Source organism: Mauremys reevesii, linkage group 9, assembly GCF_016161935.1.
Source record: "Mauremys reevesii isolate NIE-2019 linkage group 9, ASM1616193v1, whole genome shotgun sequence".
Lineage (NCBI taxonomy): Eukaryota > Metazoa > Chordata > Testudines > Geoemydidae > Mauremys > Mauremys reevesii.
The window spans coordinates 17,162,752-17,178,703 of record NC_052631.1 but is presented as its reverse complement, the minus strand read 5'-3'; the positions used below and the strand labels follow the sequence as shown (position 1 = coordinate 17,178,703).

General features: G+C 38.0%; 1 protein-coding gene across 11 annotated transcripts in view; it reads right to left on the bottom strand.

Annotated features, from left to right (window-relative positions):
* The window catches only part of GOLIM4 (golgi integral membrane protein 4), a 66,481-nt gene that overhangs the window by 25,393 nt on the left and 25,136 nt on the right, over positions 1 to 15,952 (bottom strand). For 8 of the 11 annotated variants that reach the window (XM_039488578.1, XM_039488568.1, XM_039488572.1 and 5 more), the window contains one exon: positions 1,114 to 1,188. In XM_039488578.1, coding sequence (XP_039344512.1) covers positions 1,114 to 1,188 — 75 coding nt within the window. Of the gene's footprint in view, positions 1 to 1,113; positions 1,189 to 7,036; positions 7,105 to 10,484; positions 10,527 to 11,979; positions 12,001 to 12,062; positions 12,108 to 15,952 lie in introns of those variants that run through there. The other 3 variants (XM_039488574.1, XM_039488576.1, XM_039488575.1) reach the window with 3 other exon arrangements.

Sequence of the window (15,952 nt, the reverse complement as noted above, 5' to 3'; positions counted from 1 at the left end):
GGGGCCAGAGTTTGTAGGTACTCTGAAGTCAAAAAACCTTCTTGTAAATGGGAATTCCACACACAAAGTAGCTACAAAGTTGGGGAATGTTGCATTTACAGCTTTCCTGAGGAACTATAAAAACTAAGGAAATACTTTGAATTTTAAATCTGATCATCAAGGTATTTGCATATAAAACAGTTTATGCCAGTACTGTACAAAGTATGGCAAGGCAAGCCTGGGACTACTGGTGGGAAAAGAACTGTGTTTCAGAAGTCTTATGTACTACATTTAAAGGCCCAGTAGCGCTATTAAAAGGAAAGGGGAAGTTAAGTTGTGCATTTTCCTATGAGAAGATAACACTTTAAAATCCTGTTCAGCCACAACACAGGAAAGTCAAAAAAACACAAAAATGCTTCCCACCCCCTTTTCACTGTGAGTTCCTTTGTACTCTTTATTTTCTAATTCTGAAAAAGATGACCTGCCCTTTACAAAACTAATGATTTATTGTTGTCCACTAGATGGCACCACAAAACCATCTAGGATTTTAGGGCAAGAAAACCCCAAAGAGCTTTTAATGCTTTTTAATCTTTAGTATCAAACCAGTTGCTTTAACTGAAGGCCTATGAATTGCCTAACTAGCAGCAACTATTTTTAGGAAGTGTGCAGGATGGACTTTCATTACCTCATGCCTTCACATTTCAAACAAGTAATTTACACCATGAAAAATAAGTTAGAAAAGTTACCAAAAGTATTGTACTCTTAAAACTTTTGCAGAGGGTGGCTTTTAAAAAAGAAAACCATATATTATTTGTATATGTCCAGTGCTATGTTATTCAAGGACATTTAACTAAGACCCAAATTCACAAATCATCTCTATTCAGGACAAGCGTTTTAAGCACGTACTTAACTTTAAACACACAAGTTTCTGAATCGGGGCCTAACTGAGTACCGTATGGCATGCATCAAATGGTCATATGCCTTATCGAGTTTTGCATATATTTATATAATAGAAATTCAATATGCTGCGTCTAGCAACCTGTCTATAGCAGTGGACCTACCAGTGAATTACAGGGATCCATAATTTATAAAATTAACATATATAACTGAGAAAAATGAAAAACAAGATTTTACCTTCTTTTGCTTTCTTATGTTCAAGCCTTTCCTTCTGTAAAGACTTTTCTAATCTTGACCTGTGCTCATAGACAACTGAAAAGAGAAAGATTTGAACATAGTAATTCATTTTACAGATAATAGAAAGGGGAACAATACATAACAAATAGTATTGGTGCAGAATGCATAAGGACAATCCAAAGTGAGTTATACCAACTGAGAATCTGGTCCTTAAACTTAAGTCCTAGCCATTTAAACTTTTATTTATTACTCAAATTCGGTTTGTGCTATATCTCCTTCTATCTGTGGCAAGTGACTTATACACTCAATTTGTTTATGGGGATGGTTAATGCTGGTAGGCCTAAAATTAGACCTACCAGTTTATCTTTATTTCTTTGGTATGCATGTGTGAATTTTGCCATCTTTCCAATCTCTTCTGCCTTATTTGTCTTTTTCACAAGCGAAATATTCAAAAATCCTGCTTAGAGTTCCTCAAGACCAGAATTCTTGCAGTGCTCTACTTGATCCCAGGAAGGGAATAGGCAGGTAAAGTCGTAGGGCACATGAGAAAGGTGGAATAGTGCAGTGGTTGGCGGGTTAGCCTTGAAGTTGGGAGACGGGTTCAGTTCTCTGCTCTGCCACAGATGTATTGTATGACCTTGGGAAAGTCACTTAGTTGCTCTGTGTCCCATCCATAAAATTAGGATAATAGTACTTCCATACCTCAGTAAGGATAACTACATTGGAGACTCAAGTACGGGGAGGCCATATAAGTACCTCAAAGTGGATTCAGACATAAACAATGTCTAATACAAATGATTTCTTCTTTCTATCCCAGCTCCCAGCAGAGTGGGACATCTTGTATAAAATCCAATTGTCTTTTGGATGCCCAGTCTCAGCAAATACATGGTGCTAATGTCTGAATCCACTTTGTTTCAGAATACGTGGGCCCTGTCATCCTTCAAAGTAATAATTACTTAGAGAAGCTATCGCATTTTTTTCACATTATCAGTCCAAGTATGAAAATCCCTAATTCAGGAGAGCATCTCAGTTCAGAAAGGGAATCTAAGCTCCACTGATTTCAATGGGGTTTAAACCTATGAGTAAATTTAAGCATATCCTTAAGTGCTTGCTTGAATAGAGGTCAAAACTTCTAAGCTGCCTGTCACAGATTATATTAATTGCCACTAGGGCAATAATTAAACACTATAGTTAAAGATATCATTTCAACCCAAATCTTGTGTGAATTTTTTTTCAATCCTCAGTTGTTACAAGTAATACCTACAATTGTATCTCATTTCAGTTACAGTAACTGTATCTCAATTTTTTCCAGTTTGTTTACTTTGTATATCTAACAGCATTTTGTTTGAGTCAGCTTTGCCTTTTCCTCTCGATAGTCAGTTATTTGCATGGGTCTTGCAACTGGGGTGAGAAAAATATTTAAAATAGGAAAATATGATTTGTAAAAACCACAAAAATTGTTGCATGGTCTCAGACATATGTAGTTGCTGAAATCACTTTTACTTATTTAAACTGACTGGATTAGAAATGATGTTTTTTTTATCCTCTGTTTACTTGTTGTTGTAAAAAGTGAGGCATATAGAGCTTTGCTTATATAAGCAAGTAGTGTAAGACAATATGTAATCAGATGCTGCTTTGGGTATCAGCAGCAAAATTTATTTCCCTCAAGTGACAATAAACCAGCATCAAGACAATTCAATATATGTATTGTTTGGGGCTGTAAAACGATCTTAAAAAATTAATCATGAGATTAAAAAAATTGTTGTGATTAATCGCAGTTTTAACTGCACTATTAAACAATAATACAATACCATTTACTTAAATATTTTTGGGTGTTTTCATCTATACTGATTTCAGCTACAACTCAGAATACAGTGCTGATGATGGGTTCTGCTCAATAACGATCCGAAGAAGTGCAGACTGATGCACATTCATTTCAATCATTTGAGTCAGATGCCACCAACAGAAGGTTGATTTTCTTTTTTGGTGGTTTGGGCTCTGTAGTTTCCACACTGGAGTATTGCTCTTTTAAGACTTCTGACAACATCTTGCACACCTTGTACCTCTCAAGATTTTGAAAGGCACGTCAGATTCTAAAATCTTGGGTTAAGTACTGTAGCTATCTTTAGAAATCATATATTGGTTACTCCTGGGGGAATTCTGCACCAAAAAATCCCAAATTCTGTGCTAAAAATGAAAAATTCAGCATATTTTATTTGTCAAAATAATGCAATATAATCACCAGTTTCCCTTATTGTGGTAATTTATTTAAACTACCATACAGAAAAAAAAATCACAGTAACTGTTTAGCATTTCCTAAACACATGATGGTTATGTTACAAATACTTGGTAACCAAGACCCTGCATTCCATTTGTAATCCTGGATTTTCATTTAAATTACATTAAATTTTATTTTGGTGTTTGGTGTTCTGTAAAGTAGAATGTCGCTTTAAATTGCTCAGACTTTCACACATGAAAGTCATACAGTTTTGCTAATTATTATCCTGCATTTTTTTTTAAATGGATAAGTAAAATAGATTCTGAGCTGTAATCAAACCCCCTTGTGCCTTTCTGGCACAGGAAAAAAAAAAGTGAGAAAGCACATAAACCTTCCTAGCTGAGGATTCCGTTACTGTCATTTACAATAAGGCTCTTTTACACCACTCTGGCAAGGTAAAGGAGCCTTCATTGACTGGGAATAATTATAAGAATTAGAATAATAAAAATAAGAATGGGAACAATTAACTAATAATGGGAACATTAGCAGCCTGCCTGTTTAGTTGTTACATTTCTGCTCTGCCACAGGGACAGAGCCTGCTTTACACAGCCCTAAGCCTCCAAACCCGGGATGCAGCAAGTACAACTACAAGTGAGAGGGACAGAGTGAGTCTCCCTCACTTGTTCACATGTCAGCCACGTGTATGCATGATCTGACAGATATAATCCTTGAGGGGGTCATTTAGGGATCTGGGGCAAAAATCTATCTTTGAGCAGGAAGTTGGACTAGATAACCTCCTGAGGTCCCTTCCAATCCTGATAGTCTATGATTCTATATGGAGGAATGGTTAACCACAATATTACTGAATTCCAAAAGATTCAACAGAAAGAACTGGTTGGAGTCAAGCTGGTGGTGATGTTAGGATATTATTCCTAATCTATATATTCAGATTAGTTATTTACAATACCATTGTAGTTTTCAGACTCCATTTCACTGGTGGTATCATCAAGGCCAGTAAAAAAAATGTTGATTTTCGTTCAGAGAAATTATGTAACCAGTGTTCAATTTTTTTTATTCTCGGAAACATTATCTAATAACTGATCAATATTTTCCTTTCTTCTCCATTTACTCAACCAGATATGTCCCAGTATATTACAACACTATTTACTTTTGACCTTGTAATTTCAAATCAACACACTTTTTGGTCTAGGCAAAAACACCTGGCATTGTTTATGTTGTGGATTTCTTATTCTGTGCTATGTCATCTAGTTCTTTGGTTAAATCTGAGCTAAGATAATGAATTCTCATTCTTAACTGATGTTTAAGAAATAACTCTTCGGAGTATTCTGGAGGGTGGTTTGTGGAACACACCTGAATGAAAAAAGTTCGCTATATGCTGTTACAGGGTTCTTCCCTCATTTTTCTCCAATGCCCCTCTAAGTGTTTGCAGCAAGCATTTTGCCAGCCAGTTTGACATTGAGTAATTAGCAGCTGATGCAGAGTGTGACACTGTATTTCCATAGGAAAACCAAACATTGCTTTGAAACCAACTGAGGTCCATAATCTCTTCGAGCATAAACATATGTGGCAAACATCCTGCAAAAGCCTCAAAAGTCTGAGCAGCAAAAGGATGTGTCTCATGTCACTTTTGGACTTCTGGAATAATCATCGGCTACCTCTAAATCACTTATTCTTCTTTGCAAAGCTACTATGATGTCTTTGCCAAGGCTTTGTAGCATGCTTCCATAGATGACAATATGATTTGTGGTATGCTTCAGTGAATTCACACCAACTAATTTCTCTTTCAATATCTTAGTCTAAGTCTGGTCACCAAAAACTACTAATCAATCTTTTCCTATTCAATATGTTTTGGTGATCTTGTAATTCAGCCAACATCGTAGCATGTGTGCTTTGTGCTATTACTGCCCTCATACTCCACAGTAAACAGTATGGTCCACTGACAATCCATTTTCCTACAAGTAAAAATAAAAAGTTCCACATTCATTTATTGGATTTGTCCAGCCAGAAAGAGAATATTGCACTGCTCTGACGCAAACAAGATTTTTCTTAGTCAATAGAAGACTTCTCTTTTTCAGTTATGTGATATCTTGTAGGAAAGAGATTCTATATACTTAAGATTCAAGTCTTTCCATAGTGTGCACCACATCTTTCCAAAGATGAGCACAAGGACCATTCAGGGCCGGTGCAAGGATGTTTTGCACCTTAGGTGAAACTTCCACCTTGCGCCCTCCCCCACCTGCTCTCCCGCCACCCCAGCTCACCCCTGCTCCGCACACGAGCATGAGCACCCCGAGCACGCCGTGGCTGCTTCACTTCTCCCACCTCCCAGGCTTGCGGCGCCAATCAGCTTAGACACCGCAAGCCTGGGAGGCAGGAGAAGTGAAGCAGCCACGGCATGCTCGGGGAGGAGGTGGGGCAGGGGTGAGCTGGGGCAGGGAGTTCCCCTGTGTGCCGCCCCCCCCCTTACTTGCTGCAGGCGGCCCTCCCCGTGCTTCCCTGCCGCAGCTCCCTCCACCTAAATGCCGGCGGTGACCGGGGCGGCCGAAGATCCGGCCGCCGTGGTCACTGACGAAGAAAATGGTGCCCCCCAAATGCCAGTGCCCTAGGCGACTGCCTAGGTCACCTAAATGGTTGCACCGGCCCTGGGACCATCTCCTCCTGCATTTGTGACTGCATGAGATCCCTGTGGCTAATAAAGCAATTGATTAGATGGAAATTTTACATCAGGGAAGTATTTTGAGTGTATATTTAGCTACCCTGATGCAATAAGGCAGTTTGAAACAAGGAGGAGAGCCAGTATTATGTGACCAGTCAACTTTGCATCGCAGGTCACAGTTTAAGAACCTTTGCTATGTAATAATTCTACTTCCAATTGTATTTAGACAAGTGAGATAATACCTCTTAAGTATCTATACATCATAATGATATGCTCGATGCCTTGGGTACAGACAGTACACTTGTAAGGAAAAACTGCTCCATCATCAGAAATAATTAACCCTTTTAGAAGCTCAAGACTAGAACTGTGCAAAATGTTTACAATTAAATCAAATACGTGAAGCCAAATCCAGAGCAGGTTCACTGAAATATTCTAGACAGTTTTTGAACCATGTCCCAAGTTTGCTCAAAACTAGGTCGGTTCTTGTTTTCACATCACAATTAGATTGGAGGAAAATAGCAATTTTGAGGGGCTCTCTTCTTTTTTGAGTTTCAGGTATGAACAAATCCCAAACTCAAACATAATCTCATGATGAAAACCCAGATATATCTGAAATTGAAGGAAAATGTTCACACAAATCCCAGTGCAGTAAAAGTGCAGTTTTATACAGCCGTGCTTAAGACAACTGACCACACTGTGCTGAAAGACTTCTTGTTCCCTTTCCAAACAGTAACTTGTAAGGGTCCTTGCAACTTATGAAACAAATAACTGAAAATTGTAAATTTCCATAACATAGAAAATGGATTTCCCCAAAGAGTGAAGTAGGTACCAAATGGCATAGTGAACCATGAACAAGAAATATCAAGTAAAGATTTGCATTTTGGCAGTTCTAAGAGTGCTTTACAGCCTTAAAAATTGTTCTTAATTCCTCTAACATGCATTCTGCAGACTCTTTGGCTAGTGATTTATATAGAAGTGTTTACATTTTCGCTTAGAAGCAGGATTGCTAATCAATCATTGTCACCTACCTCTACTTTGCTATTTATTCCCTAAAGTCAAGGGCATCAGTCAAGATGAACTAATGTATTAAGAGCCACTGCAACAAAAACAAGCGTATAATGAATATTCACAAAGTCACCACCAACTAAGTTTCTGCAGAGAAAAAAAATGGATGAACTGTAGTAATGGTTTCATCTAGGCACTAAAGATTTTGAATATAGAATTACATTGCAAAAGGAGCAGTGCTTGTAGCATAGCAACTCATGAGAGAAATTAAAATCCATAATGCTTTTCTCCTTCCATACTATCAGGAGTGGAAATAGGCTTTTTAGCAGTCAGAGCTAAGCCATAACATGATTCTGCAGAAATATTTTTCACTTCACTTCTTCTACTTTGCCTGCTATTGTAACTTCCAAAGCAAACTTTGATTTAAAGAGTGAAAAACAATGAAGTAGGCAGGAAGAAAGGAGATAGAATTCAGTGGTTTGGCTCTTAGACAACACTATTTTATACCTTCAATGCTCCTTTGAAAAACCAATTTAGTTGAGGAAGAAATATGCATGGGGAAAAATTTGACTTTTTACAGGACAAATGTTCAGTTTTGATAGTAATTATGCAACATACTGAACTTTTAGAGCCAAATCCTCAATTGGCATAAATTGGTATCTTCTTCTGTACCCAGCACTATATTCTAATCTTCCTGGCACCGAGGCTGTAAATCCAGCCTTGTCTAAGAAGCTTTTGAATCTGGACCTTCTAGAGAAAAGAGGATATTACCTAGAGACTAAGCTAATGGTACTCCACTTCTTATGCCACATTTAAACACGTGATCAGAGTCTTTCCTCTGAATCAGGATTGGCATTTCAATAATTGTTTTGGATTCTGACTATGTACAATCTATAAATTACTTATACTCTGTAGTCTAGTCAGAAGATGCTACCCAAAACCCTGAAAGTCTAAAGCCATACTAGCAACAAATATAAAGGGACAGAGGTTTCATTAATAGTCCTCATTTGTGACAGAGGCAGAAGTGCAAATAGTATTTGGTCTCAACAAGTTTGAGAATCGCTAGTCCACACTGCATGCCCTTTTCCACATCTCATTTCCCTTTTGAACGTTAAAATATGTTTTTTACATTCACAAGTAAAGATGCATGTGATTTCTTGGGGGGGGGGAATATAGGATAATTAGAATATTTTCCTTAATTAAGAAACGTTTATTATGTTAATATGGACAAAATGAAGAAGTTGCTCTAAGGAGATCCACAGCCAGAATTGTTGGTAATAAATCAGCAACAGCAAGTGCAGAGATGAGGTAATGTTTTGAGTGTCTCAAATGAGCCGATGTTTCAGAAGCACAAAATGTAACTCCGCAAAGAGCAGGGAAAGAAAAGTTAAGATTTGTTTCCTCACAGTTTATTGACTGTAACAGATTTTTTCCAGGGAAAAATAAATCCATGGCTTTCTAAGTTCTCCAATTAAGAAAGAAATTGTAAAATGTGTTACCACATTTTCCATACTGTTCTTTTTAGAATTTGGCACAACTGAAGATTAAGCCTTCCAAGTTTCTATGGTTGCTTTCCTCTTACTTTCCCAACCTCAGACTCACCCTAGCACACTATGGATCTTATTGATCTTAAGTGGCCCCTATTACCATAGTATCTGAGAACCTCATAATCTTTAGGTATTTATCCTCACAACACCCCTGTGAAGTAGTAAAGTGCTGCCATTCCTATTTTAACAGATGAAGATCTGAGACCCAGAGAGATTAACTTCTTTGAGATCAACTCAGGAAGTGTGTGCCAGAGCAGGGAATTGAACCCAAGGTTCCTGAAGATAGCTGGTTGGGAATTTTACAATAAAACAGTTTCAACGTAAGCTGCTGCTTTGTCAAATCTGAAATGTTTCGCAGAAGCATTGGTGGTTGGATCAACTTTTGTCAAATCACAGGCAGATTCGGACGAAAGTCAGGAAAACTGCTTCATGAAAAGGGGTGAAATAACGTACTCCCCCCCTTGAGCAAGTGGGAACCAGAGGAGAAATGGTGACTGAGTCACAATTCGTTGTCTAGGCTGGTTTGCTCCTGGGGCAGAAGGCATGTAGCTACACCCTTAATCAGGGCAGTATGTAAAGTTACGAGCTAGCTCTTATAGTGCAGAGGGTCTAACCCTGTCTTGGCCCAGTGTTAACTTTAGTAACTACATTTCTGCGTACCTGTTACTTTCATTGGCTACACTATTCTTTTCCCCTTATCCGTCTTTGCTGGTGTCACTAATGACTGCTGGATAGTACATCTGAACTGAAGTGCCCGCACATAGATGGAGCTGGTATATGCATAGCTGTTAAGTCTATAAAATTACCTGCATACTTGAAAAAAGGCACCTCAGAAATCCACAGATGACTGTACAGAAGCAAGCAATATAGCCTCAAAGAAAAAAGCCCCAAACCAGAACCAATAAGGTCATAGAGTCATAGGACTGGAAGGGACCTCGAGAGTTCATCTAGTCCAGTTCCCTGCAATCATGGCAGAACTAAGTATTATCTAGACCATTCTTGACAGGTGTTTGTCTAATCTGCTCTTAAAAATCTCCAACAATGGAGATTCCACAACGTCCCTAGGCAATTTATTCCAGTGTTTAACCACTCTGACAGTTAGGAAGTTTTTCCTAATGTCCAACCTAAACCGCCCTAGCTGCAATTTAAGCCCATTGCTTCTTGTCAGAGGTTAAGAACAATTATTTTCCCTCCTTCTTGCAAACTTTTATGTACTTGAAAACTGTTATCATGTCCCCTCTCAGTCGTCTCTTTTCCAGATTAAAAAAATTGGGTTTGTTTAATCTTCTCTCATAGGTCATGTTTTCTAGACCCTTGCTCATTTTTGTTGCTCTTCTCTGGGTTTTCTCCAATTTGAACTGGACACAATATTCCAGTTGAGGCCTAATCAGCATGGAGTAGAGCGGAAGAATTACTTCTTGTGTCTTGCTTACAATACTCCTGCTAATACATCCCAGAATGATGTTTGCTTTTTTTCCCCCCCAAAGTGTTACACTGTTGACTCCTAATAGGCTTGTGGCCCACTATGATCCCCAGATCCCTTTCCGCAATACTCCTTCCTAGGCAGTCATTTCCCATTTTGTATGTGTGCAACTGATTGTTCCTTCCTAAGTGGAGTACTTTGCATTTGTCCTTATTGAATTTCACCCTATTTACTGCAGACCATTTCTCCAGTTTGTCCAGATCATTTTGAATTTTAATGCTGTTCTCCAAAGCACTTGTAACCTCTCCCAGCTTCGTATCATCCACAAACTTTATAAGTGTACTCTCTATGCCATTATCTAAATAATTGATGAAGATATTGAACAGAACCGGACCCAGAACTGATCCCTGCAGGACCTCACTCATTATACCCTTGCAGCATGACTGTAAACCACTGATAACTATTCTCTGGGAATGGTTTTCCAACCAGTTATGCACCCACCTTATAGTAGCTCCATCTAGGTTCCATTTCCCTAGTTTGTTTATGAGAAGGTAATGCGAGACAGTAATAAAAGCTTTACAAAAGTCAAGATATACCACATCTACCGCTTCCCCCCATCCACAAGGCTTGTTAACCTATCAAAGAAAGATATCAGGTTGGTTTGACATGATTTGTTCTTGACAATTTCATGCTGACTGTTACTTATCTTATCTTCTACATGTCTGCAAATTGATTGCTTAATTATTTGCTCCATTATCTTTCCAGGTACAGAAGTTAAGATGACTGCTCTGTAATCCCTGGGATGTTCTTACATCCTTTTTTATAGATTGGCACTATATTTGCCCTTTTCCAGTCTTCTGGAATCTCTCCTGTCTTCCATGACTTTTCAAAGATAATCGCTAATGGCTCAGGTATCTCCTCCTTGAGTATTCTAGGACGCGTTTCATCAGGCTCTGGTGACTTGAAGACATCTAACTTGTCTAAGTAATTTTTAACTTTGTTCTTTTCCTATTTTAGTCTCTGATCCTACCTCATTTTCACTGGCATTCACTATGTTAGACATCCAATCGCCACCAACCTTCTTGGTGAAAACCAAAACAAAGAGGTCATTAAGCACCTCTACCATTTCCACATTTTCTGTTGTTATTCCCTCCCCCCAACTGAGTAACGGGCCCACCCTGTCCTTGGTCGTCTTCTTTCTTCTAATGTATTTGTAGAATTTTTTCTTATTACCCTTTATGTCCCTAGCTAGTTTGATCTCGTTTTGTGCTTTGGCATTTCTAATTTTGTCCTTACACACTTGTGTTATTTGTTTATATTCATCCTTTGTAATTTCACCTAGTTTTCACTTTTTGTAGGACTCTCTTTTGATTTTTAGATCATTGAAGATCTCCTGGTTAAGCCAGGGTGGTCTCTTGCCATACTTCCTATCTTTCCTATACAGTGGGATAGTTTGCTGTTGTGCCCTTAATAACGTGTTGTTGAAAAACTGCCAATTGTTTCCCCCTTAGACTTGCTTCCCATAGGATTTTACCTACCAACTCCGAATTTGCTAAAGTCTGCCTTCTGGAAATCCATAAATACAGTCTCTTTATTTTGCTGTTCTCCTGCCTACCATTCCTTAGAATCATGAGCGCTATCATTTCATGATCACTTTCACCCAAGGTGCCTTGCACTTTCAAATTTTCAACCAGTTCCTTCCTATTTGTTAAAATCAAATCTAGAACAGCATCTCCCCTAGTACCTTTTCCACCTTCTGAAATAAAAAATTATCTCCAATACATTCCAAAAACTTGTTGGATAATCTGTGCCCTGCTGTGTTATTTTCCCAACAGATGTCTGAGTAGTTTAAGTCCCCCATTACCACTAAGTCCTGTACTTTGGATGATTTTTAGTTTTTAAAGAAAGCCTCATCCACCTCTTCTTCCTGGTTAGGTGGTCTGTAGTAGACCCCTACCATGACATCACCCTTGTTTTTTACCCCTTTTATCCTTACCCAGGGTCTTTCAACAAGTCTGTCTCCTATTTCCATCTCTACCTCAGTCCAAGTGTATACATTTTTAATATACAAGGCAATACCTCCTTCCTTTTTTCCCTGCCTGTCCTTCCTGAGCAAGCTGTACCCCTCTATACCAACATTCCAGTCATGCATATTATCCCACCAGGTCTCTGTGATGCCAACTGTGTCATAGTTGTGTTTATTTACTAGCGTTTCAACTGTCAAGGACAGTCAACATGTTTTGTCAATGCAACGGCGGAGGAGGGGGTAGAACAGGAGGCATTCAATACTTCTTACATTCATCTTAGACTAAAATCTTCTATTTAAAATTTACCATGGAAAAAAAAAGGAGGGGGGGAAACCACACACCATTCAAGCTAAAAGCAAGTTCTAAAATAACCTGCTCTGCTGCAATCCCCCTGAACGGTAATTACAACACAGGAGGCAAGTGATCTGATGAAAGAAAGCTTACTTAGCATTCATGACTAGTTCACTCATCTTTGCTTGGTACTCATGAAAACGTAATCTATTTTTTTAATGAAAGCCACTCTTGTAGTTTAAAAAAACAGTGTTTTCAATATTACATTATCAATTATTTTGCAACTACAATACTTCGCTTTCTTGGTATGCTAGAAAGAGGATCTGAGAGATGTAAAGTTTGGAACACCCTAACACATTGAAAAATTAAGTTTACATATTGGCTGAAAAAATATTAAAATCATACAGAATACTAATCAATTATCTTAATGAATATCACAGCTACTGTGCTATATAACTTTCCAAACGTTCTCTGAGCCAGCAGAAAAATCTTCTGTGGTCTAAAAGTAGCAAGCAGTAGTAATTTTGGCAATTCTCAGTATTATTCTCACACAAACTGTGAGAGTTGGACTGAACCAGCAGTATGTGGTAAACCACACTGGCACTTCTCTGGTAACCCTATCAGTTTCTAACCCTATTGGTTGGAAAGAGAGCCATCCACATGTGAATCAATGCAGGGCTCTCTTATTTCTTAATTCTGAAGACAGAAAGAAACAATTGTTCTAAGAGACATGAAGTGATCCATTCATATGGTAACTCTTTAGACCAGTGGTTCTCAAAGCCGGTCCGCCATTTGTTCAGGGAAAGCCCCTGGCGGGCCAGGCTGATTTGTTTACCTGCCGCGTCTGCAGGTTCGTGCCACTTCCCGCAGCCCCCATTGGCCTGGAGCGGTGAACCGGCTTTGAGAACCACTGCTTTAGACCACAATCACATAAAGTCTTATGCATTTGCTTATTATTATGTTGTTGTTCATGTATCGTGAGTATTCATTATGAATGTAATGGAACTGCTCCCTATGCGTCTTTGCAGGACTGGTGGCTTAAATAGCATGATCCACTATTTCACTGCTGACCATCTTAGCAGAAACATCCAGCTATCCACATTCAGAGATTGTGGTGGATCCTGGAAAAGTATCATCACTCTCCACTGCAATCCAACTCCTTGTGGGCACTGTGCACCACATCTGCATAGTTCAGAGATACAACTAAATTTGAAATTCATGTGAAAAGCAGATTTTTGTAAAAAGCAGCAGTATATCAGTCACTGAAAGTAGGAAAATTTTACTTCGTTATCTAGAGTGCCAGAAGTGACATTACAGAAGTGCTAGAGAAAGGATAATGCTGAAAAACATTGACGTTTTTCCATTTTATAGTCAACACTTATTTTTCTTCATAAAGGATAAACATTTTTTGTGTAAAAATATGCATTTTTACAACTTATTCATGGAAAGATTAGGTGCAGAGGCAGACTGCAATTATTTTATTAATTTAACACAACTAGAATTGCCTGCAGAGTGTTGTAATTACATTTTCTAAAAAAAATAAATCATAGTAATTCTTTAGAACCACATTTACATTCTATAACAATCAAATTTGCTTATATAAGAGAAACAGATTTGTCCAATACAGACTTATATGTTCAGATAATTGCTCATCTGTTAAATAATTACAACCAGTTATCACAAAAGAAGAACTCATAGCTTTTCAAGACAAGCAAAATGACTTGCTGGCAGCAGCACTTCCCAGAAAGTAAACACTGCTTTGACTTTTGATGTCCTGTAAAATAAGAAAGCCCTTTGTAACAAATGTTGTATGTGATTATCTATCTATCTTATAAATTCAAGTGTTCGTGATGTATTTGTCATAGGGTTATTGTTGACGGTAGATGCATAAAAAGAAAGCAAGATATATGTCACTTGCCCATGCAGCATAAAAGTCCTTCACAAATCATAGTCTCTTGCTACCTATTTGTCCCTGAAACCAGGAAGGGGCATGTCACATATCACAATGTCGCACAATTATTTTTCTTGAAACAAGAAAGTAACACTGGAGAACATGAGACCTTCTGTCAGAGTTTTGTTTTTTGTTAACACTAAATACCACTCATATAAACTCATATCTGACTCATATAAATTAGGTAGGACAGAGACACACCACAACCAACTTTACTTGTAAAAGATCCCCTCTACAAGGTTGTATAACTGTTTTTTTTATTGCAGATTCTTCCTGCTCCCATGCAAAATTCCCATCCTTCATACATATTTTTGACAAAGCTTTGTATGTGGGAAGCACTCAAATACAATGAATTTCAATAAAAAAACCCTCATATTAGTAGTTTTAAATCTGTGTTCTGTATCCCTCTCTGTGTCGGATCCAGAGGATAAGCATTTGTTACAGTCTTCAGCTGGCTCTTTAGCTCACTTTCTCTTTCAGTTCTACAGTTCCCCTGTTCAATCCCTGGTATGTTGGCCAAGATAGTGGTAGTTACAGATACACCTTGTGAAATTTATGCCATCCACATGTAGGAGTATTCCATAGTCTAATTTTGTAGAGCTTGGTAATAGATAAGAAAAAGTACTGGAGCTAATTATGAAAGAACTTCATAAGGTTCAGAGTTTGCGTGTAGCTCAGATAAGCATTTAAAGATTGAGATGCTTAGTGGACCCTTGGCTTTGCATATCATAGTATTTTAGCACTTCCACTTCTGGTTCCTACAACAACAACAAAAACACCCACAAAATATTTAAAAAAAAACCCGCCAAATGTTGCAGATTCTAAAGCTTGGTTTGAGTCCAGTTCTAGAAATGGGAGAAGACTGGGGCTTTCAGAAATGACCTTTTTTACTATTTATTCTTAACTGGTAGGCTCTCAGAAACACATCCCCCTACTGCTAAGAAATAGCTGTGGTCTCTAATCAAATGCCTTACAGAACTCCTCCAAGCATATGACATCAATACTATTACAGTTATCAACCATATTTATAATCTCATCAAAAAGATATCAAGTTACTTTGAAAGCATCTAGTTTCTATAAACCCACATTAACTGACATTAATTAGATTATCCTCCTTTAATTCTTTATTAATCGAGTCCCAAATCATCTGCTACATTATCTTGCCCAAGATTGATGTCAGACTCACAGGCCTATATTACCCATATTATCCCATTTACCCTTTAGAAATATTGGCACAATATTCCTGTCTTCTGGAGACTCCCCAGAGTTCCAGAATTTATTGAAAACTACCATTAATGGTCCAGCAAGCACCTCAGCCACCTCTTAAAAAACTCCTGGATACAAGTTATCCAGACCTACTGATTAAAAAATATCTAGCATTATTAGCCACTGTTGAATATCCTCCTGAAATATCAGCAGAATGGAATGTTATCATATGATATGACATCTATTTTTTCCCAGATACTGAACAGAAATGTTTACTGATCACTTGTACCTTTTCTGCATTATTATTGATAATTCTACCATTTCCATCCAGTAATGGACCAGTTCCATTGTTAGGATTCTTTTTGTTCCTAATATAGTTAAATTCTTATTGTCCTTAACATTACTGGCCGTAGATGTCTCCTTGTGGCCCTTTGCTTCCCTTATAAATTTTCTACAATTCTTAACTTCTAATTTATACTCATCGCTATCAAATT